The sequence below is a fragment of the Rattus rattus genome, chromosome 7 (assembly GCF_011064425.1).
Source record: "Rattus rattus isolate New Zealand chromosome 7, Rrattus_CSIRO_v1, whole genome shotgun sequence".
In the NCBI taxonomy this organism is placed as follows: Eukaryota; Metazoa; Chordata; class Mammalia; order Rodentia; family Muridae; genus Rattus; species Rattus rattus.
In genome coordinates this window covers 31368159-31390481 of record NC_046160.1, presented here as the reverse complement: position 1 = coordinate 31390481, position 22323 = coordinate 31368159, and the positions used below count along the sequence as shown (strand labels likewise).

General features: G+C 42.4%; 1 protein-coding gene across 1 annotated transcript in view; it reads left to right on the top strand.

The window, feature by feature from the left end:
* The window catches only part of Vsnl1 (visinin like 1), a 111266-nt gene that overhangs the window by 30700 nt on the left and 58243 nt on the right, over nt 1-22323 (top strand). The window contains exon 2 of the mRNA XM_032907481.1: nt 20898-21064. Coding sequence (XP_032763372.1) covers nt 20903-21064 — 162 coding nt within the window. The 5' untranslated portion in view covers nt 20898-20902. The remainder of the gene's footprint in view (nt 1-20897; nt 21065-22323) is intronic.

Here is a 22323-nt window from a genome sequence, read left to right as displayed (position 1 = left end):
TGTGGAACACTCAGCCCTAAGCAGATGTCACCATCAAATCCCTCCCAGCAGAGCTCAGAGAAACCTGCAGAAGCGGAGTCAGAGTTTAAGACCCAGAGAGAATGGAGGTCACCAAGAAAACAAGGCCTTCTAAACGTTACAGGAACAACACACATATCACAGAGACTGAGGAAGCAAGCACAGGGTCTGTGTAGGTCTGTACCACATGGGGTCCTGAAGCAGAAAGGAAAAATGGACACACGCCCCATCCCTAACCCAGAAACAGTTGATAACCATTTATAAATGAAAATTTAGTTTACTGTAACAGAATCTAACTGGGGAAGCAGACCACTCTTAAGGGTGTCTGCATGCACAGCAGTAGATGGCAACAGAAAGAGAATTCAAAGATATCTTTGGAGATTCCTTGTCTTATAATGTCATGTTGGGAATTTTTTTCTCTTTCTCTCTTTGTATCCTTCACGTCCTTTGTGTATGTATCACAGCTTCTAGTTTCATGTTTTTATGGGATTCTTAAGTGTGCAAATAACTGGGTATCTGCATCTATGTCTGTTTCTTGTGCCTTTTCTTGAGCTCTTTTCATTCTGTTTGATTTGTCTTGTCTGTGGAAGGTTTTGTTTTGGTTTTGGTTTGGTTTGGTTTGGTTTCTGAGAGTCAGAAAAGAAGTGGATCCAGATTACAAGAAAGACAGGGAGAAACTTGGAGGAGTAGGGTGGGGGGAGGACTATAATCTGGACGTACTATATAAGAAAAATCTATTTTCAATAAAAGAAAAAATACCTGCAGATTTAAAAAAGAAGTATCTTTAATCTTATTTTTACCTATTTGTCTACTCAACAAGTTCCTACTGTATTACTAGAGAACTGATCAAATATTAATATGATTTTCAAAATGCCAAGACAGTGTTACCAATAGCCTGGGAGTAAGATTTTGGGGTAGTAAAGATACTATAATGGTTTATCAATGCTTGGGCCAGGGTTTAACACTATTAGGAGGTGGAGTAGGTGTATCACTGTGGGCATGGGCTTTAATATCCTAGTCCTAGCTGCCTGGAAGTGAGAATTTTGCTAGCAGCTTTCAGATGAAGATGTAGAACTCTCAGCTCCTCCTGTACCATGTCTGACTTGATGCTGTCATGTTCCTGCCTTGATGATAATGGACTGAACCTCTGAACCTGTAAGTCAGTCCCAGTTAAACATTGTCCTTATGAGAGTAGCCTTGGTCATGGTGTCTGTTCACAGCAATAAAACCCTAACTAAGACAGAAACCATGCTTCAAACTTCATGGGCATCAAGGCAGTTTCTGTGTATCTCATAGAAGAGCCATCAAATGCCTGGAATTGTTGGATGTTCATTCTAGCCTGATAGTCACAGTAGCAGTGTCAAGAGAGGAGGAATGAAGACTAATTACGTAGTATTCACAAAAGATATTGTGTCGGAAATGAGGTAGTCAAAGGGATAGAGGACATAGGGTTGATTCACTATTAGAAATAACACCATTTCTAACTAATTAGGACACAAGGGATGGAGACTCTTTGCCGATTCCTAAATTCCTAACTAAAGTTGTGAACTATGACTCTCCCCTGAATTATTTAGTCATATTGCATCCTGCCAGCTACACCCTCCGTCCCTGATATGACTCTGCGATGTCAGTTAAGTTGTCTCTTCTGAAGCCTACTTGTTTTATTGATGGACTGGGAAAAGCTGCATTTAACAAGATCATGGTATTGGGAACCACGATTTGCCAGTTGCTTTCTAAATGCTTAAAAAAGCACTTGCTTCCTCTCTAGCCTGGTTTGTTTTTGGTTGTTTGTTTGTTTGTTTGTTTGTTTGTTTGTTTGTTTTTTCACATAGAAAAGGAAAGAACTGATCTATGGCAGGATCTTTAGATTCCCTCTCGATTAGTGGATTCTAGGATTTTGCTTTGAACTGCTAAGTATATGAATGTAGTTCTCAAAAGGCCAACATGCCACCCTGACAACCAGCTTAACTTGAACATCAAAGAAGCTGTCTACTCAGGTTTGAGTTGATATTTATTTCTTCTTCCTTTTCCTCATGTATCTCACAGTTCTACCTAACTTAGGCTTTTGAAATGTGTCCAGCTACATAGGCCGTACTCAGAGTATTGCTCAACTCTATCCTATTTCTCTTCTTGTTCCATAGATGATGGGTAAACAGATAGATAGATAGATAGATAGATAGATAGATAGATAGATAGATAGATAGATAGATAGGTAGGTATGGGTAAATAGATAGATGGATGAGAATAGACAAAGGATGGAAAGATAATAGATAAAATAGATAATCAAAAGACAGATAAATATAGATGATAGATGATTGATAGGTAGATAGATAAATTAGATAGATATTCATACATAGATACATAGATACATACATGATAGATAGACAGCAGATATATAATCAAAAGACAGATCAATAGATATAAATGAGAGGTAGACTTCTATGGAAAAGTCATCAGAGTTCAGTGATTAAAACTTCCCTCTGTCCCTAGAAACAATTTTACAAACCCCAGAACTTGCAGTCCTCCCAGCCATTATGAAGACCTCTTCTGAACTGCCATGTTCTTTCATGAAATACAGCTTCCTGAACCACAATTTTAAAGAAGACTCTTACCTCATGCTTTAAAATCCAATTTCTTACTTGAATCACACATCTTACTCCTGTTTTCATTTTCCTTGTTGTAATTTAAACAAATTTTATGGCTGAAAATTTTTGGACACATTAACATTAGTCCTTTCAATAGAGCAACCAAATATAGACCATAGAATTTTATGAGCATAATCATTCATCATTTATTGAAAGGGATACAAACTGAGGAAATCATCCTTAGGCAATTTTCTCATTGGGCAAGGATCCTAGAATGCAGTTACACAATCAGACATGATAAAAAGTCAATGACTCAATTTGACCACTTGGTACAATTAAGAAAAGCAGTCAACATGAGATAGATGAGGCTGCATCAGCCTAATACAATACTTATTATTGTCCTTATTATCATCTAACAATTTCATGCATGGATTTAGTCTATTTAGTTCATTTTCAAACCATTCCTCTCTCCATCCTTCTGTCATTCCTACTGATCTTTTTATTCTTTCTAACACACACCCTCCAACAAGCTTCATATCACACATACTCGTGCGCATGCACATGCGTGTGTGTGTGTGTATGTGTGTGTGTGTGTGTGTGTGAGAGAGAGAGAGAGAGAGAGAGAGAGAGAGAGAGAGAGAGAGAGAGAGAGAGAGTTGAGATCAAGAATATCCACTAGAGCACAGGAAGCCTACCATTCACCAGAGCCCTAATAAAGGTATCTCCGGTTCCTAGCCACTAACTAATAGCCACTAATAGCTCCTCAATAAAGGGATGGGCCTGGAGGTCACTATTCCATTCATGCCAGAACTTTAGCTGGTTTGAGTTTGACAGGTAACCACAGCTACTGGGAGTTTATGAAAGAGGTAGCTATGTCATATGGCATAGTGATGGCATTTCAGAGTACTCCTACACATCCTGTAGCTCTTACGTTCTTTCTTCCTATACTGTGATGTTCCATGATCCTTAGTAAAGGTGAGGTAAATATAGATGTCCCCTTTAGGGGTGAGCATTAAGTCTCTTACTCTTAGCACTTTGACCAGTCATGCATCTCTCCATTGACTGCTACCCGTTGAAGAGAGCAAAAAGTCTCTCTAAGGCCAAGCGCACCCAAGTCTGAATATAAGCAGAATATTTAGAAGACAATTTGACAACATGACCATTTTCGTTCATCTGGTTTATTGAGACAGGATTTCATGTAGCAAAGCTTGCCTCAAACTTGCCTTTGTAGCCAAGGACAACATTATACTTCTAATCCACCTCCTCCTACCTCTTATGTAGCTAGGACTTCAAGCATGCACCACCATGCCTGGATGAGCTCCAGCATCACGTTAGATGGCTGTAATGTCACTAGATCATTGGAAAATTTCAACTCCATTATAATCATTTGGGACCATCATTGCTGCCCAAAATATGATTATATCATGTTCAACAGTCTTCATTAAGGGATCCGCTGAGCAAAACAAGGAGTTGTACTTCCTAGGATCTCTTGGAAGTTAGCAGTGCCACAAGAATGTCCAGGTGTCATCATTTTTTTTTTACTTCCCTGAATCCATTCCATACCCCTAATGCAACAGCTGATCCTTGGGCTGGATGTGGGAAAGGAAAGATCCTTAACACTCTACTATTTCCCTCAATGAATCCATAAATGTTTTGAAAGAATGGGCTAAACGTGAAACAGCTCGATTTGGTCAACTAAAAGAATAAAGGATACTTGGAGGAGATTACACAGCTAATGCTGTCACTTCCCAGGCTGAGGGAGAAAAAGAACTGAGCCCTAAAACCATGAGAAAACAACTGCGATCCATCATAAGCTTAAATCAGGGTACTCTGGAGGTTCCATCAGAATAGGCGTCCTGGAAAATAATGGCAAAGGCTCGACATCTGGATTGAAAACACCTGCCTGAGTTCTAAGTGCAATTCCCTGTCTAATGGAAAACTATTTGCTTACTCTTTCCACAGTTCAAGTTTCTCAGTTTCATAACAGAGAACATTTGTTAGATTTTACAGAGAGACTTTCAGGTTCTCTGTTCAAATATAAGTTAATAAGGTAACCTATAGGAAGCTTTATACAATTTAACACTCTTCTGTTAGCAGAGTCCTCTGAGTTGTGAGAACACATTTGTCATTCCCTCTTGGAACTTGCAATTAATTACCTTGCTATCCCTCTCGTTGAACCATTGGCTGGCACAGGAAATAAGCACTTTATCTCATTTTATCTTCTCATACAGGAGCATGGTTTCTGCACATAATTCACACTTTTTACCCATCAAGAAAAAGGGGAGGAAAACAATTTTTACTTTGTGTATACATGGTAATTATAGAGCACTTTAATCTTGCATTTATCTTTTTTCCACTTAGCATATCATAAGCAATTTTCAGTGTTTCAACATTGCATTCATCTTTTTATTTCGTTGAGATAACATTCTGAAATTTACCACCCACTTCCCTAATGGGGAATGGTTATAGTCTAGAACTTTTACGATTATCAGCTGAAGTTGAAATAAGCATATCCCTGTCTATCATTTTTCCTCCTTGTGTTATTTCCTTAAGCTACCTTCTCCAGAGCCTGGTGAGATGGCCCCAATAGGTAAAGTGCTGTGTAATGATGATGATCTGAGTTCAAATCCCCAGCTCTGACACAAAAGTACCACATGTCTATAACTCCAGTGTACAGATGACAAAGTGGGTAGAAACCAGTAGACTTCTAGGCAGATCATCAAGCTCAAGGTTCAGTGAGAGACTCCATATCAAGGACAAGAAAGAGAGTGATACAGGAAGATACCCAAAGTCATCCGCTGGCCTCCATGTGCATGCACACAGGCAAACATACCTACACATGTGTGCATACTTATGTACATACAACTCTCTCTTTCTCTTTCTCTTCCACTCCCACTTGGATCAAGTGAACTTGATGCCTTATGGTTTCTAGCAATTCCTAGGGAACAGCATACAATTTAACCACATTTCTCTGTAAGAGAAAATATTGTCGTTGCTATTTCTTCTTTTATTTACATTCTGCTCCTGGGCTTTGACCAGGTTGCTCCCATTTCCTTTTTTTAAGCTTCTTTAGCCCTTAAAAGTCATTTATATTGCACGTATTTCTCTACACTGTTATTTACATGTACCTATTTTTTAGACTCGTGAAACATTGAAATTTTGTGTGCATTTTTGTCTATTAACCTTATAGTTGCTATCATTACATTTCAGTCAGGAAAATCCATCCTGACCTTAAGAAATAAGTCATGCTTCTCCCAGTTTGTTTACTATTTGTGTTTACTCTTGCAATATAGCCATTTGCATTCAGTCATTCATTTTTTCTGATTTGGGGGGTTGCCTTAGTAACTTGTATATGCTTCTATACAAGTGTACAAATACAAAGCTGTGAATATTTTCTCTAGATTTTCAGTTGCTAATAGTTTCTTCTTGACTTGCCTTCATATTAAAATTTAATGCTATAGCTTGTAACATTTTTATGCCAAATGTTAATGATTTTTAAATATAGAACATATAGTGTGGTTAACTTACTTTTTTTTCATCCAATTTGCTCTCAAGGGATGATGAGGTCACATACAAAATATGTTTCCTTCCCCCTGCATTCTGAAAAGCTTCCTTCATCTTATATTAAGTGATTATGCATAGCTGCATCTATTTCTAGCCTCACCATCCTGTTATGCTGATCTATATGACTATTTTTGTGCCAGTAAGTCCTGCATTTATTTGAGGGGAGCTCATATTTCCTCTGCAGATTCTTTGCTTCTGTAGACCGAACACTCTTTAACCTTTGAATTGCTGCTTTTGTATTTTGTACCCAAACCCCCCCTCCCTCTACTGAAGCCTGGAAGCAGGCAATGGGGAGATAAGGGTTTGCATCTCTGAGTGCCTTTAAAGCTATTTCACTTGCAGAAACAGGGTCATAGAAAGAATAGCACCTAGGCAAAAAAGAGCTGTGGGGTAGTACACCGAACTGGCAGCTTCTATTCTACCTGTCTTGTTTCTTGCCTCCTTCACTGAGGCAACGTGTGTAACACTATATTCTCATACCCATCGGGTTCAGACTCCAGCTCTTCCATTGCTTTGTGACCTTGCACAGGTGAACTTCCTGGCCAAAGATGAAAGGCATGGTGGGACCTGCTTCATCAAACTGTTAGAAGTGGGACCAAAGAGATAGCTCAATGGATAAAGTGCTTGGTAGACACGCACGAGGATCTGAATTTAGACCCCCCCCCAACATCCGCACTGCATGGATCATCTACCTATAGTCCCAGAGCTAAAGCAACAGAAACAGGAAGATCACTGGGGCCCATAGGCAAAGCAGCCTAGCATCACGGCTGAGCTCCAAGTTAAGTGAAAATGCCTTTCTCAAACAGTAAGACAGAGGGTGATTAAAGAAGACAACCAACTTTATCCTCTGGCGTGGGAGTGCCCATGTGGGGACACACACACACACACACACACACACACACACACGCACACACACACACGGGTCACAATGGCAACTCTAATTTTTGTAGTAACTATTGTGGTAAAACACCTTCCCTGGGGAGGAAAGGGTTTCTTAGGCTTACACTACCATATCGCTGCTCATCATTGAAGGAAGTCAGGACAGGAACCCATCGGTGTGGAAACCTGAGGCAGGAGCTGAGGTCATGCAGAGATCTTGGAGAGGTGCTACTTACCAGCTCGCTCCTCACGGCTTGCTCAGCCTGCCTCTTTTTTTTTTTTTCCCTGAGGAGAAAAAAGTTTATTTGACTTACAGGTTACAGTTCATCATCATGAAAAGCTAAAGCAAGAAACCGGAGACAGGAACTAAAGCAGAAACCATGAGAGAATCCCTATAGTTCAATTCCATACTCATTTCCAGCAAAGTTTCTTCTACAAGCCAAGACTACCTGCAGAGGGACAGCATTGCCCAGAGTCACCTCGACTCTCTAACAAAGTGGCGGGATTACAAGCAGGCACCAAGTTGTCCACAAGGTATTTTTCTTAATTAGGGGTTCCATTGCTGTAAACAGACACCATGCCCAAGGCAAATATTATAAAGGATAACATTTAATTGGGGCTGGCTTACAGTTTTAGAGCTTCAGTCCATTATCATCATGGCAGGAAGCATGGCAGCATCCAGGCAGACAAGATACTGCAAGAGGCAAGGATTCTACGTTTTGACCCAAAGGCAACCAGGAGGAGACTATTTTCTGCCACCAGGGTCTCTTCCCCTTGAGCAGGACTTAAGCATATCAGTCTGCTTTCTTACCACCAGCCTAGGGATTGTACCCTGCACAATGGGATGTCCTTCCCACATACTCACATCAATCACGAATTAAGAAAATGCCCTACAGGCTTGCCTATAGCCCAATCTTAAGGAGGCATTTTGTCCATAAGAGAAACGACTCTAGCTTTTGTCAAGTTGACATAAAACTGGACAGGACACCTGTACATATACAAACACGAAAATACACTTATGCTACATACATGTACAATTGAAGAAAACAATCCACAAGCATGCAAAATGTACTTAATTGTAAACTGCTGTCATTACTGCTAATTTGTCTGTCGGGCATATAGATTTGGTGTTTCATTCTGTAGTTTGCAGTAGTTATTTATATGCACAACTTAATGTTGGCTAAATATGATGATGAGAGAGACTTGGTAACTTTGCCTGGAGCACCAGCTAACAGTTGTGCCTTCTCAATATGACATGAGGCCTGGCTCCTCTGCGAAAAGCACGCCACTCCGCAGCATGATCTGAGGCGGGGATAACCAAATCCCTGGATCCTGAAGTGGTTACACAGCGTAAAATTGAAAACTCTCAGATAAACACCTGCAAGGTTCAAACACACTCTGTGGCTGTCTTGAGGCTCCCTAATGGTTTCAACATGGAGGGACATTAGATTAATGAGAAACAAACAACGCATTTCTATCTTAATCTGTAAATTAAGCTTTGTAAAAACTAAGTATTGCTCAACCTTCCGTTCCAAGTGACAGCGATATGGGCCCAGAAGCATTTGTCATCCCTACAGGGTACCAAAAGAAGCAGCATTTCATCTCCTTCAACACCTGTTACCTGTGCTCTCAGAGGGCCCAAGGCTGGGAGGGAGGGTGCCATACTAGCAGCCTGCACACAAGACAAGCAGCCAAGTCAAACACAACCGGAAGGTCTAATTTTAGTCCTCCCAGCCTTGGCATTGTCCCTTTCAGCCAAGATATTTCTCATGTACCGTAATGAAGTGCTTTGTTCCAAGCTTTCTGGATACTTCACAAAGGCTCATCAAGGCCAAGGTGAGCCTAATTCAGAACTGGCCACACATCAAAGAGGGTCAGCAGCCTTCTCACAACCTTTGGGAAATATGACTGAAGCTCTAAGAGCGAGCATGTGGGTGCGTCTCTCCCTTTATGCTGCATCCTCTCCCCTTTCTGACTTCCTTTTCTATTGGCTGCTCAGCAACAGGTGTTTTATTCTGTCAGGCTGGGGGCTTGAAATTCACTCCTTTTTTTGTTCCTGTTTTAAAATGCCCATTTTTTCTATACATCTCACATATCCTAAAAACCATACCCAGTTAGGTGCTGGAAACAGTAGTCCCATTTATAAGCAGCATCCACAAATGGTTCCTTACAATGACCTGGCTCATTAGGGAAGGTGGAAGGTTATTTTTTTTTTTATAGAATCATGGACATGAGGAAGCTAAAGTTCAGTGAGAACCTAGGCTATTATAAAAGTCATTCAAGTAAACTCTGTCAAGGTTAAGACTATGTGGCAGTTTTGTCAGTTTGACATAGGCTAGGATCATCTGAAAAGTAGGGACCTCAGCTGAGGAATCACCTCCATTAGATTGGCCTGTGGGAAAGTCTGTGGAGACACTTTCTCTATTAATGTTTGATGTAGTGGGTAGGGCCCAGACTATTGTGAACATACTCCCCCTGGGCTGGTGGTCCTGGGTTCTATAAGAAAGCAGACTGAGCAAACCATGGGGAGCAAGACAGTGAGCAGCACCCCTCCATGGCCTCTCCTTCAGTTTCTGCCTCTGGCTTCCTTCTTGAGTTCCTTGCCTGACTTACCTTTATGATGGACTACAACACAGAATAGTCAGCCCAATAAATCTCGAACCCCTGCCTCATCGTGGTTGGTTTCAGTCATTGTTGCGTCACAGCAACAGAGAAGCAAAGTTCGAGTCTAAAACATGGGCCTGGCGCTTCAGAGAAGGGTGAGCCCCACAAAGTTATCAAATAATAGAAGATCAGCCCACAGAGTTTGGTGAGGTAGAAAACTCCATCCTTAGAACAGTGGTTCTCAACCTTCCTAACGCTGCGATCCTTTAATACCGTTCCTCATGTTGTGGTGACCCCCAACCATAAAATTATTTTCGTTGCTACTTCATAACTATAATTTTGCTACTGTTGCGAATCATCATGTACATATCTAATACGCAGGACATCTGATATGCAACCCCTGTGAAAGTGTCGTTTGACCTCCACAAGGGTCACAACCCACAGGTTGAGGACAGCTGCCTTAGATTATCTACATATTTTGAAGCCAAAAGTTGCTGGCTGAGTACCCGCAAATGGTGAGCTTCACTTGCAAATAAATCCTCATTCTCTGTGTCCCGGAACAAGAGCAGATAATGTTGTCCTGGAGAAGTTAACGGATTTCAGGGTCTTCTAGGTTCTCTCATCTGTCCTGCAGATAGATTCTTTGCAGCACTTTAATGGGCAACCCTAGACCTAGCGTTAGGCACTCAGATGTCATCTGTCTCTACCTTTGAATTTTCTATCTTAGAATTCCAATTGTTAAACAGCATCCAGTGATACGTCAGCCTTTACTATGGCATTTGTAATCTGGTTCCTCACTTACATCTAGCAACCATGAAAAATTTTAAGCATGGTGCCAACCTGATAGCACTAGTAGTCCAAGATGACAGAACGAAGCCTCTGAGAGGTGAGTCTCTGGCAGTCCCCAGCCCAGTCAGGTAGACCCTTCTTCTGGCAACCTTTCTCCCTATCCCAGCTTCTCTGGGGTGTGGAGAAACCTTCCTGGGTTCTCTTTGGTATCATTGTATTCATTTCCCTCAACTAACTGTGTCAGAACAGAGTCTGTGGCTGCCAGTGAAACCTGAAGTGAGGTCATGAATTTAAAAAAAAATGACCAGTACTGAGGAAAAGCAATAGCACAGTTCTCAGCCCAAGATTGCAAAAACTGAGGTTTGTCTGATGAAATGGAGATTGTATACTGTTTCTTTTCTGACTATTACTGTTATACACTCCCAGAGAGATGCAGGAGTGAGTGAAATGCCAGCACTGTATGGCCAACCGTTCCAACCACTGTTAAGATTTTAATGTAAATTAGAAATGTCCCCAAACTTGCTGTGTGTGTAAGCTAGGCAAGTGTGTACATAAAGTAAAGCAAGGTGATACACGCATGCTGCTCTGTGACCTGCCTTCCCAGCTTACTAGGTTGTTGTGATGTCTTCTCTCCTCTGACCTTCCGTTGGGGAACGTCAGGCACACAATTGTGTCAATCTCAATCCTGTGGATCATGATGCATTCTCATCAGCCTGGTTCTGTCCTCATCTCTGTGTAAACTTCAGGTGGCAAGTTCAAAGCCAGCCTGGGCTACATAACCCCCTGTCTCAAAAATGAGGGGGTATTGATTGATTTCAGCATCACGTCGCTTCCCACTAGAACATTTTACTTACAGAAAGCTTTCTTCATATGAGAATTTGAAAATTATCTGTACTAACGATCCAGACAGCCAGACAGGCTGGCTTATGCCTGTAACCCCAGCACTTAGGGATGAGGAGCAGAAGGATCACCCACAAGTTCAAGGACAACTGAGCCTACAGAGTGCAGGGCTCATAGTCAAGCAGATGGCTCAGATGTAAAGGTATTTATGATGAAGCTTGACAACCTAAGTTCGATCCCAAGAAAGATACCACATATTAGAAAGAAAGATCAAAAAAGAAAGACCCAACTTCCTTGAGAGTACACACACACACACACACACACACACACACACACACACACACACACACAAATCTAAAACAAATACCCATTATATATATATATATACATATATATATGTACCTTTTTAGAACTGCAATAGTGATAACATCTCAAAAGCATGGTAAGTACAAACATCTCTCAAAAGGGCATATCGAGTGACCTGAGATTTGGAACATGAGGGGGTTGAGACACAGCTACTGTGCAGGCATGTGACCATGTCACTGGCCCTTCCCATAGAACCAAGGCTCACCCAGAAAGCAATGAGAGGATAGCAACGACGGTGCTTAAGGCCCAACACCATGACGAGGATGTGCTGGTGACAGGGGACAGTCTTGGCCTACTCCTCTCTCAGTAGCTCCCTGCTGCTCTGAGATAAGGGCCATGGTCCCTTCCCACTGGGTCTTGGCAGCACAACCCAGAACACAATCTGTTGGACAGAAGGCTGTGATTATTAATGAAAGCGTTTCCTCTGTTACCTCATAGAACCAGGCAAGGCTCTGACAATGCCAAAGACAGCCCATTTCCTTTCATAGAAGCCGTTCCTCAGAAATACATAGAATGGTTGGATGCACAGGGAAATGAAAATAAGGTGCAGGTTGCAGAAAAGTGGGTGGCTGTTTGAGTCAGTCCCAGAGGAAAGGTCACCAGCTATTAATCAACTTGCTCGTCTGTTCAGTGGCTGAGCCAAAAACTGGCTAGAAATCTCTTTTGCTCAACAGTTAATGCTTCATCTGGACTGTAGGATCCTCAAGTGACTTTTCATATATAAGTGGCCCTGGGGCTTTGGGGGAATGACCTACTCCTCACTCTAGGCCAAATCATATATAAAACAATTTTATTTAAAGTAAGCCAGATGTATTAAGTATACCTATGTCACTGTCTTTGTTTCTTTTCTATTGTTATAAATACCCTAACAAAAACAACTTAGGGAGGGGAGGTTTATTTGACTTGGTAATCCAGGTCCATTGTTTTAGGAAAGTCAAGGCAGGAATGTAAAATTTCACATCCACAAACAAGAGCAGAGAGAGAATAAACATGTGTATCCTTGCTTACATGTTTGTTTTCAGCTAACTTTCTCCTCCCGTACTGTTCAGAAGCCTTTGTCTAGGGAATGGTGCTGCCCACAATACACTCAGTCTTCCCATATCACTTAGCAATCAAGACAACCCTCCTTCACCCCCTTCACCAACACACACACACACACACACACACACACACACACACACACACACACACACACACACACACGCACACACACACACACACAGGCCAACATGATCTAGAAAATTCTTCATCAATATCATCTTCCCCAGCAACTATAGGTTATAGCAAGATGGCAATTAAAACTAACCAGAAAATTTACTGTGACAGAAAACATGACAGAAACAACTTAAGGGAAGAAGGTTCTATTTTGGCTCTCAGGTCAGAGGGTGTGACTAGTCCATCATAGTAAGGAAGGCACTGTGGCTGGAGTGGGTAAGTAGGTCCATGGTGGCAGAAGTCTATGGAATTAATTGTAACATATGAACAGATCAGTAAGCAGTTTGGCCCAGAACCATATCACCCTCAATACTTGCTCCCAGCAACCTGCTTCTGATAACCAGGCTGTATTTCCCAAGAATCCACCACAAAATAACACCACTGGCAGGAGAGTAAATATTCAAACACATTAGCCTATAGGGTATTTTTTTTTATTCGAACCATGATGCAGAGTCAACAGAGACATCTTAGAATTCCTCTGCCCCGAGACTTGTGTACTTCTGCTCATGCAAACCTGGTGAGGCCATCTAGGGTGATTCCTGGATGTTTCTTCTCTTGTACAAAATCTGGAAACATGCAATTCTCCATATTCTAGGTCAGCATGCTTGCTATGCCTGTGGTGGGGTTAATAATAGGTATTGTGGCTGAGCATCGCTTCTTGGAAGGTGTTTTCAGAAAGAACTGAACATGTCATCTCCTTTACCCCATAACATCCCCACCAAGAAATGTCATTTCTATTTGAAAAGGAGGTTCCTAGACCCCATTGACTAAAGTACCTCATGAAAAGACACCTCCTTGTACTTATCAGAAGCTTGAGTCTAACCAGAGCCTGTGTCCAGCACATACTGCTGTCCCCTCATATTCAATCCAGTTGAATATAAGGGAGACATTGAACCCTGATAGAAAGGAAGAGAAATGAACAACAGAGAAGAAACTTTCCCAAAGTTGTGGACAAGTACTGAGTCATCAATATGGCTTAGGTCTGAGTTATACTTCTCAGATCATTAAGAAATGTTTAGTGTCTTTAAAACATTGGAAGAAGATGGAACTGTAGTAGCTGTCTGTTCTTACGGCCCTTTGAAGAGACCTCATGAGCTCTCTTGGGACATCTAGTAAGTCCTGTCAGCTCCCAGCCTGGAGTCAGGAGTAGACCATCCATCCCTCTAAAGCCCCAGGATTTTAGTCTGTATCCTACCTACATCAGGACAGCTCAGACAGCAAATTGGTAAAGAGTGGGTAAGACAGGCCTAGTCAGGGAGGTTTCTCTTCATACCCTGGGCACTCGTATAGATTCTTTCCAATTCTGTGGGGGCCTGCAGCTCACCTTAATGCCCCAGGATCAAAGGCATGGGCACAGCAGCAGTGTTCAGGCCTCTTGCTGAGGGCATCGCTGGGCTCTGTTACTAACTCCCTATGTTCTCTGGCGTAAGAGACCTCCCCAGGTCTCCAGCTGGAAAACCAAGCTGTGGGACGACTGATCGATCCCTGGGGCCCACTTTCACTTTCACCTTCGTGTATTCATTACACTTTCCTGAACAGATCTCTTGTCGCTTGCCCTAACAGCACCACTGTTGCTGCCATCAAAGTATTTTTTTCCTCATTTATTATAGATCAAATATGTACTTTTGCTTTTTATCTCGAGTCCCAGAGGATGGAGCCTGAGTCCCACCGCCTATTTCAAGCTTGTGGGCCAGAACCTCAGCTGCAATCCCACGAGGTTTCGGGTTTGAGGCGATGGCATCAGAGAACACTGTGAGAAAGGACTTCTCTTCCCTGAAGCTGCTTTGGTTCCCAGACAGCACTGAAATGCCAGCCTGCCATCAACACCCTTGCTATCCCCTGAGACATCCTGCTTATAAGGACTTGGCTCTTGGAGGAAGGGGGAAAAAATGGAGGAGAAATTATCAAGATCTCAAGTAATTGCCTTTATTCAAAAGGAAACCACTCAACAATGTTCTGGGCAACTATGACTCTTCGTTCTCAACCCTTTCAACGTCCTTTAAAAAGTAGCAGCTCGCTTTTCAAATGATTATTTGTTTACAGGACCCTAGGGGAATGGTAACATGGATCATTTGAACCTCTTTGCACAAAGATAAACATGCTTGGCTGTGCTAGCCTTTGAGCCTTTGGCTTAGGGACAACATACTGCAAGGGTCAGAGGGGGTGAGGGGGTCACCAGCTGACTCAGTGTCCCAGGCTTCTCACCACAGTTCAGCCGCCAGCTGCCTCTGTGATCTAAGAGAATCTCTCACTTTCCCTAGTGTCAAATCCTCTAGTCTAAAACCAGAGGGCTTGGACCAGAAGCATGTAGAGGCAGCTCTCTCAGGCTTCCGTCTTCTCTAAGTGTATAGTGTATGCCAGTCCCCAGTATAAAAATCAAGACCCCCCCATATCAGGGATACCAGGAGGGAGAGGGAGGATTCAGACAGAACATGGGTTCCCTGTGTCCTGCTCTAGCTGCTCTCATCCCTCAATGGCATGCAGGGGTAAGGCAGAGTTGAACGAATGATGATAAATGTCTGGCTTGCAAGTTGCCAGAGAGTAGGAGAAAGAGTCCTACAAAGGTAGCAGGGAAGATTCTTGTGTTTGGACGGGTATAATGGAGTTTTCACCTGGGAGTTAGTCATAGATAAGGTTGACTGACTGGTGGGATTCTCTTTGTCCTCTGTCACTCTGGTTTTCTGCTATGACCATCTTTTCACCATGCTTTGAATTTTAGGTATTTGTGAGCCCTTCAAGGATCAGACTGATCTCTTTCCCATTTATATCCGGCCGTACCCAGAGCAGACCCTTTCTTGCAGAATTTGCTTAGGAGTCCCTGCCAAACTTAGTCGCTCTGAGGGTTTTCTGTCTGCATTGTTTATAATCCCTCCCTCATTATAGCCGGGATCCCTACATTAAGTATAAGAAGAGATGAGGACTGAAAGCTATGCTTGGTGCATGGAGAAGGCCTGAATGAACAGAACCTTGCAGTAGCATTGAGGTATAGGCAGGTGACAGGGAACAAAGGGCTGTCACAGCAAGCAACTGACACGTGAGCAAGACCAGCCTCTTCCAGTTATCTCTGTGCACAGACAAGAAGCCAAGCGCTGGAGCTAAGAGCTAATTTGTCTGAGGCTGAGCTGGTAATTCGACACTAGAACCAGCCTGGCTCCCATCCAAGCTGTCTTCCACCCTACTGCACATTGCGTGCGTTCCAGAGGTTTGAGGCCTGGGTCCCAAAGCCCTTCCTTCTGCTCCGCTGGGCTTGTGTCCAAGCTTGTTTCCCACTGTACTTAGGCTGCTGTGTGTCTGCACATGTGGCTTGGCTGCTCCATCTCAGCCACCCAGCCTTTATAGATGAATCTTATTAAGATCCAACCAGGCTGATTGCCAGACTACCTGGGAGGAGCTTACTGTGTGACTCTGTGTGCCTATTGCAACTCAGCAGGTCCTGGGATGTACTGGGAAACTGAATATAACACACACACACACACACACACACACACACACACAATTATCCTGAAGGGTCTATAGGTGTGGGAGAAGGCTTTCCTCTCCTACAGGATCTCCCTGCCTGTTCCCAGTGACCTACTCTATTCATTATGCTCTAGAATCTGCTACTGGACAGGATAGTATGTAGACAGGAAATAAACAAACCTTGTGGCAGGACCACCAATTGCAATAGTTGAAGACTCCAGGCAGGAGAAGATGATGGCCTGTATCATTAAGCCAAGGGATATGAGAGGTCTATGATCATGCCTTACTAACCCTTCCCGTGGTAATTAAGCTAGGGCAAATCACCTTGTCTCTCTGATCTTTGAAGCGCTAGTAACAAAATGGGAGTTTTGATAATCTCCTTCTGACAGCATTGATAGATGGGTGAACTTTGCTACCCAAAAGCCTTTTGGCAGCAAGAGAATATACAAGCCCCCATCTATTCAAAGTACCATTTGGAAGTAAGTGAGCTGGGCTTTCTGTTCAAGGGTTCCATTCTCAATGAGTTTTTGTACCCACCGTGGACCTCAATCTGCTCCTTGAGTATTTATTCTTGAAAACCTATCTTCTGCATCTCAGGCACCAAGAAGTTCATTTGGTCTTGGGTGTGGCTGCCTTTTCCTTTATTGCCTGGAATGCCAGTTTAAAAATAAAACACAGTTGCTGTCCCCTCCCTTCTTGGGTAATAAAAATGCTCAAGTGCTGATGGATTCTCAGGTAGAAATACAAAGTGGACAAGTGCTGACAAAAGCCATTCTGAACTCTGTGATTCATAGTTAGAAAATGTGTGCAGCCAACCAGACAATAGTGGAGCTAGGAGAGCATCAAAGATCACTTGATCCAACTTGTTCCCTTTTTCAGTGGAGAAACTGGGTGTGAGGGAAGATGGATTCTCCCAAGGTCACAGAGTAAGCTGGAGACAGAGGTAGCATGCCTCTCCTCCCTGCACGTCATGGGAACTCAGCTTGGGAATATTATAAGTCGCTGTAATTTTTACCCTTTCTGCCATTCTCATTCCATAATGAGAACGATTACTTGGCTGGTATCACTGTAGACCAGAATGAAAGACTTATGAGTTGGAAGTGTATGTGTCCATTAATTTAAAAAATGTTGCTAAATGCCGTCTTAATGTCAGTCACCAAGGATACTGAGGTGAAAGATATAGACTGCACCTTTATGGTATTCAAAATTAAAGGAAGAGGAAAGACAGGTAACCTACCTGTCTTTAGTATCTTTAGAAGGATAGGCTATTTTCCACACAGTTAAGCAAAACATTTCTACCATCTGTGGAGTGTATCTCAGACTTATGACTCCAACGGCTCTCTCCATATAGAAATAATGAGACTGATTTTCCCAAGAAAATGCATATCAAATATGTGAGTCTTTCTTACTGCTCATCTCCTCAAAATGTGTTTGTGGAGAATCTAATAGAAATTACCAAGGAGGCAAAGACAGACACCCCACACACGCACACCTGCCATGTCTCTCTCTCTCTCTCTCTCTCTCTCTCTCTCTCTCTCTCTCTCTCTCTCTCTGTGTGTGTGTGTGTCTGTGTGTCTGTGTCTGTGTCTCTCTCTGTCTCTGTGTCTATCTCTTTCAAAAAGATAAAAGGAATGGAGGGAGGAAGAAAAAAAGGAAGACAGGAAGGATAAAAAGGAAAGAAGGAAGAAAAGGGAGGGGGGAGGGAGGGGAGGGAGGAGGGAGGAGGAAAACCCTTTAAAAGAAAAAAATCCAGTAGGTAAAAAAAGATCATGGAAGCTTTACCAAGAAGGTAGTGCCCTAGGGTGGACAGTGCCTCCCCTATCAACGTCTTGCAGAAGTGGTAAAATGTGAGCTGAGGTCATTTAAAGAAATGAAGGACTTGGACAAGAAGACAAATGGGGCATCAACCTAGAGAACCTGCAAGTCTGTGCAACTGTGTGCTGCTCTGTGCTAGCTCTGAAATCTGTAATCGCCCATTATTATAACCATATAGAGCAAAGAGACAGACCGGAAGGAAGCGACGCTACTAAGCAAGCAGCAGAGGGTGTGCCTTGTCAGGGAGGTGGACTGTGAGCTGGAGACAAGGGGGGCAGTGCTGAAGTTTGAGGTGGCAGATCCAGGCAAGGTTAGTGGCTTTATTCATGCAGCTGTGCACTGCAGGAGATGAGAATAGAATGAGGGATTTAGGAAGTGATAGAGCCTGGTGAGGCCTGGGCTGTTGTGGGTGGGGGGCGGATAATGGCGCAATCACGGGAGCAGGCCATAACAAGACTTTGTGCATGATCCGGGCACACCTGAGCAATAGCTTTAACCTTGACTGTAACCAAAAGGCATGAAGGTATGCACTGGATTCTCCAGAATCATGACTCAGAGCCCTAACAATGCCCCTGTGTGTGAGAAAGACATTCAGCCCTTCCCAGCCAGTAGGAACAGCTTAAGGCATCAAATGATCCATGGAGAATCCACTTTCTCTTAAACAGATACACTGTTGAATATTTGGGGTGTGGTTTTTCCATAACTTTTAACCTATTTCTAACTATTAATGTATAGTTATCTACAGTGTGTGATTTTGATAAATCTTTCTCTAACAAGTCAGCCAACCCAGCAACATGACCCATCTCTCCTTTGTCCATTTTTGAAAGTGATGTAGACCTCTCTATCTCTCTGACCCTCCTACTTTTGCTCCTCTTCTGTTCCTGGATGCATTCCCATCCCTTGTGTATCTCTGCTGACGCAGTCTAATCTTGTAAATCCAGTTTCCTTAGGTGTATGACTCTAGAAGTTACCCCAGCGCTCCGAGTCTCAGGGAGCTATCCTCATCCTTGTTGAAGTGTGAGAAGTGCTCTGTGTAAGGCCTTCTCCAAGCCAACATTATATCCTCAGTAATTATTATTGTGAGGTGGGATTCTAATCGGTAATGACGGTTGGTGCCTCTCTACCAAAAAGAACAAAATAATGGACTGAGAGCTCTGGTGCTCCGTCTTTTGAATATGAGGCTAACAGTGAATTACAGTTTTCTTACCCAGATTAATTAAATCTCACACCTGAGTACCCACTTGATTTCCACATCCAGCTGTGGAGTGCCATAGTAACTTATAATTAAGAGACGCGCGCTAATAGGAGACTTAAAAGTGAAATTCCAAGCAAAAGTAAATAAAGAAGCTCTATGACGGAGGGCAGAGTTGCTGATCCCAGAGCCCTTTTATCAAACATAGGTGCATGGAAAATGACTGCCCTTCCTACAGAATTCTGTGTACTGTCCCATGCTACTGGGAAAGTGACGAGGTGAAAGACCTGCTCAATGTCAGGGCAGGTTCCTGATGAAGACTGTGCGATCTGACTTAGGACAAGATCAAAATAATTACAACAGTAAATTACATTTCTCCTCGGGGTTGTTGCAAGTAGAGACCTGCTTGGAGTGCATAGAATCAGTGGTCCATTTGAGTATATTCTTTAAAACTGAAATCACTCTACTCACTAGATCTTAAAGATCTCCTCTTACTTTTCTCCCTCTGATGTGTCCTCATATTTTCATGGATTTTTCAGTCACACTGTGACTTATTGGCCACATTTTAATTATTTTATTATTATAAAACATTTAAAATGGTTTGCAAAGATTCGTGATCTAGCAAAAATACAACTATTAATTTCAAGTTATTCTTCATAATCTTTGCCTAGCTACTTATTGCTTGATTGACCATCACAGTAAAGCTGGGTTTTTATTTATATCTGATGATTTATTTTTATGAAGAAATTGAGAGAGGACAGTAATTAATATTTCTGTAACTGGCAGGCTTAGTTAATTACAAGTCAAAGTAGCAATCTGCAGATTCTGAACCTGACCTGTCCTCCTAGCCTGTGCTCCACTCTTGAACACACAAACATAGGACTCATGTAGGAGACATGACTTTATACACTGTTATTTTAGCTTTGAATGATTAAAAATGACAGGATCAAGTTTAGTCAATAGAAATTCAACAACCAATCTTTAGAACTAGCCAATGCTGAAGACAGTCTTGCAGGAAATGTCCAGAGGTGAGAAGAGGTAGAATCAATGTGACTAATCAAAATGGGCCATTTTTATTCCCCTTCCCCCCCCAAAAAAAACAGGTCTCTGAAATTCATCCAACCGAGATAAATATGACAGATGATCAGGATTTCCAAATTCCTTCTTAAACATTTGGTTACAAGCTCCTCCCTTGGATTTTGTTCATATATCTCCCAATACCCCTGCAAAACCAATGTAGAATTAGATGAGTAGGTACCAAGTGTTAATGAACTATAATTCACAAGAGTAACCAACAAATTCCCATATAACTAGCATGAACATCGGGAACAACAGCTGTCTGGTTTCCATATGAGAGTCAGTGCCGTGTGACAGGTGACATGATGACAGAGATGATGAGCTGCAAAAATTTAGGCTTGTCCAAAGGGGTTTTCCTGTTCCTGGCTATTCTAGAACCAAGGAGAAGGATGGATGCAGACTTGGAGAAACTGTGATCAGACAGGCAGAAGTGAATTCTGACCAAAAGACCCTCCCAGTCGCTGTGCTAACTTCTTCAATGTGGTTTTCTACAGGCAAAATGGGGAAACAGAATAGCAAACTGGCCCCAGAAGTCATGGAGGACCTGGTGAAGAGCACCGAGTTCAATGAGCATGAGCTCAAGCAGTGGTACAAGGGTTTCCTCAAGGACTGTCCGAGCGGGAGGCTGAATCTCGAAGAGTTCCAGCAGCTCTATGTGAAGGTATGGGATTCCAACTGTTTCTTATTCCAAAGGAGCACTAGCTGGTTAGTGACAGCTCTGGTGGCCTTCCGTTCTAACCTTCAAAAGGCTGTCTTGATGCAAAGGGGTATGCAATGCATGCGTGTGTTAGCACATGTGTGTTTCTAGAGATAAGTGAAGCAATTTCTGAACAAGAACAAAATAATTGCTAAAATACTAAATATAACTTTAGATGGTAAGAGTACCAGCTGAAAGAGATATAAAAATCTCAGAAATAGAGTCTGCTGATCACACTTGTATAAATATGTGAAGGACATGTATTTTTTCTCTCTACTAAAGAGAATGTTTTTGTGAGTGACCAAGAAAGGTTCTCCTGACCACAGGTAAGGTCAGAGTCCCGATACAGCTCATTTAAAAGCAGAGGGTGTTACATATATTGAATCATTGACATCTACCACATGGATTCCATATTTTATACTGCTAAGAAGCTAATCTTTTCCTGCATGTTGGCTGTCATCAAAGGATAATTTCTGCTGCAGTGGCATCGTTCTTGTTTGCCTGCGTTTGTGAATTACTGTGGTTCTGGCATAATCTAGGGCATTCCATCTTGTGGACACTTACATAATGTTACACTGGCGAAAGAGATGCATTTTTTTTTGTTTTAACCTTTTCTGACTGAAATACCAAGTAGGAAATGTCGCTTTTTATTATTTTATTATAACAAATGTCAGTGCGAGCTACGTGAACTCTCCAGGTGTGTGTCCATGCGTGGGAGGTTTGCGTAGAGCTTTGAGGATTAAGGCTGAGCATTTACCAAAGTCTCCAATCCAGCACTTCCGTTCTTATACATGCTCAAAACGGGACATGCTCAAAGCTGCTCTGTACACAACGACAAAATGGGAACTCACCAGTACAACCATCGAGCTAGCTGAACTCCAGCAAAGAAGTAAGTTCAGGGTTTCTACATTAGACAGAAATTAAAATGGGCTTCGTAGGACTACACATTAGTGCAGAGGTGATAACAAACAGAACGTGAAGCAGTACGGAACGAAGAGGAAAAAGTGAGGGAGGAGATGGGGCTATGGCTGGGTGGTAAGGTACAAATCATGTTCAAGTTTCAGCTATGTTTTAGAATGATGAGTATGTGGTTGTTTATGGAATTAAAAGCTGACCAGCTACCAAACTATATTAACAAGCAGATATTTCATGGACTACTAATGACTGCCAGGCCTTCCAAGTAATGACTGATCAATTTGTGTGCATGTAAGAACCCAAAGAAC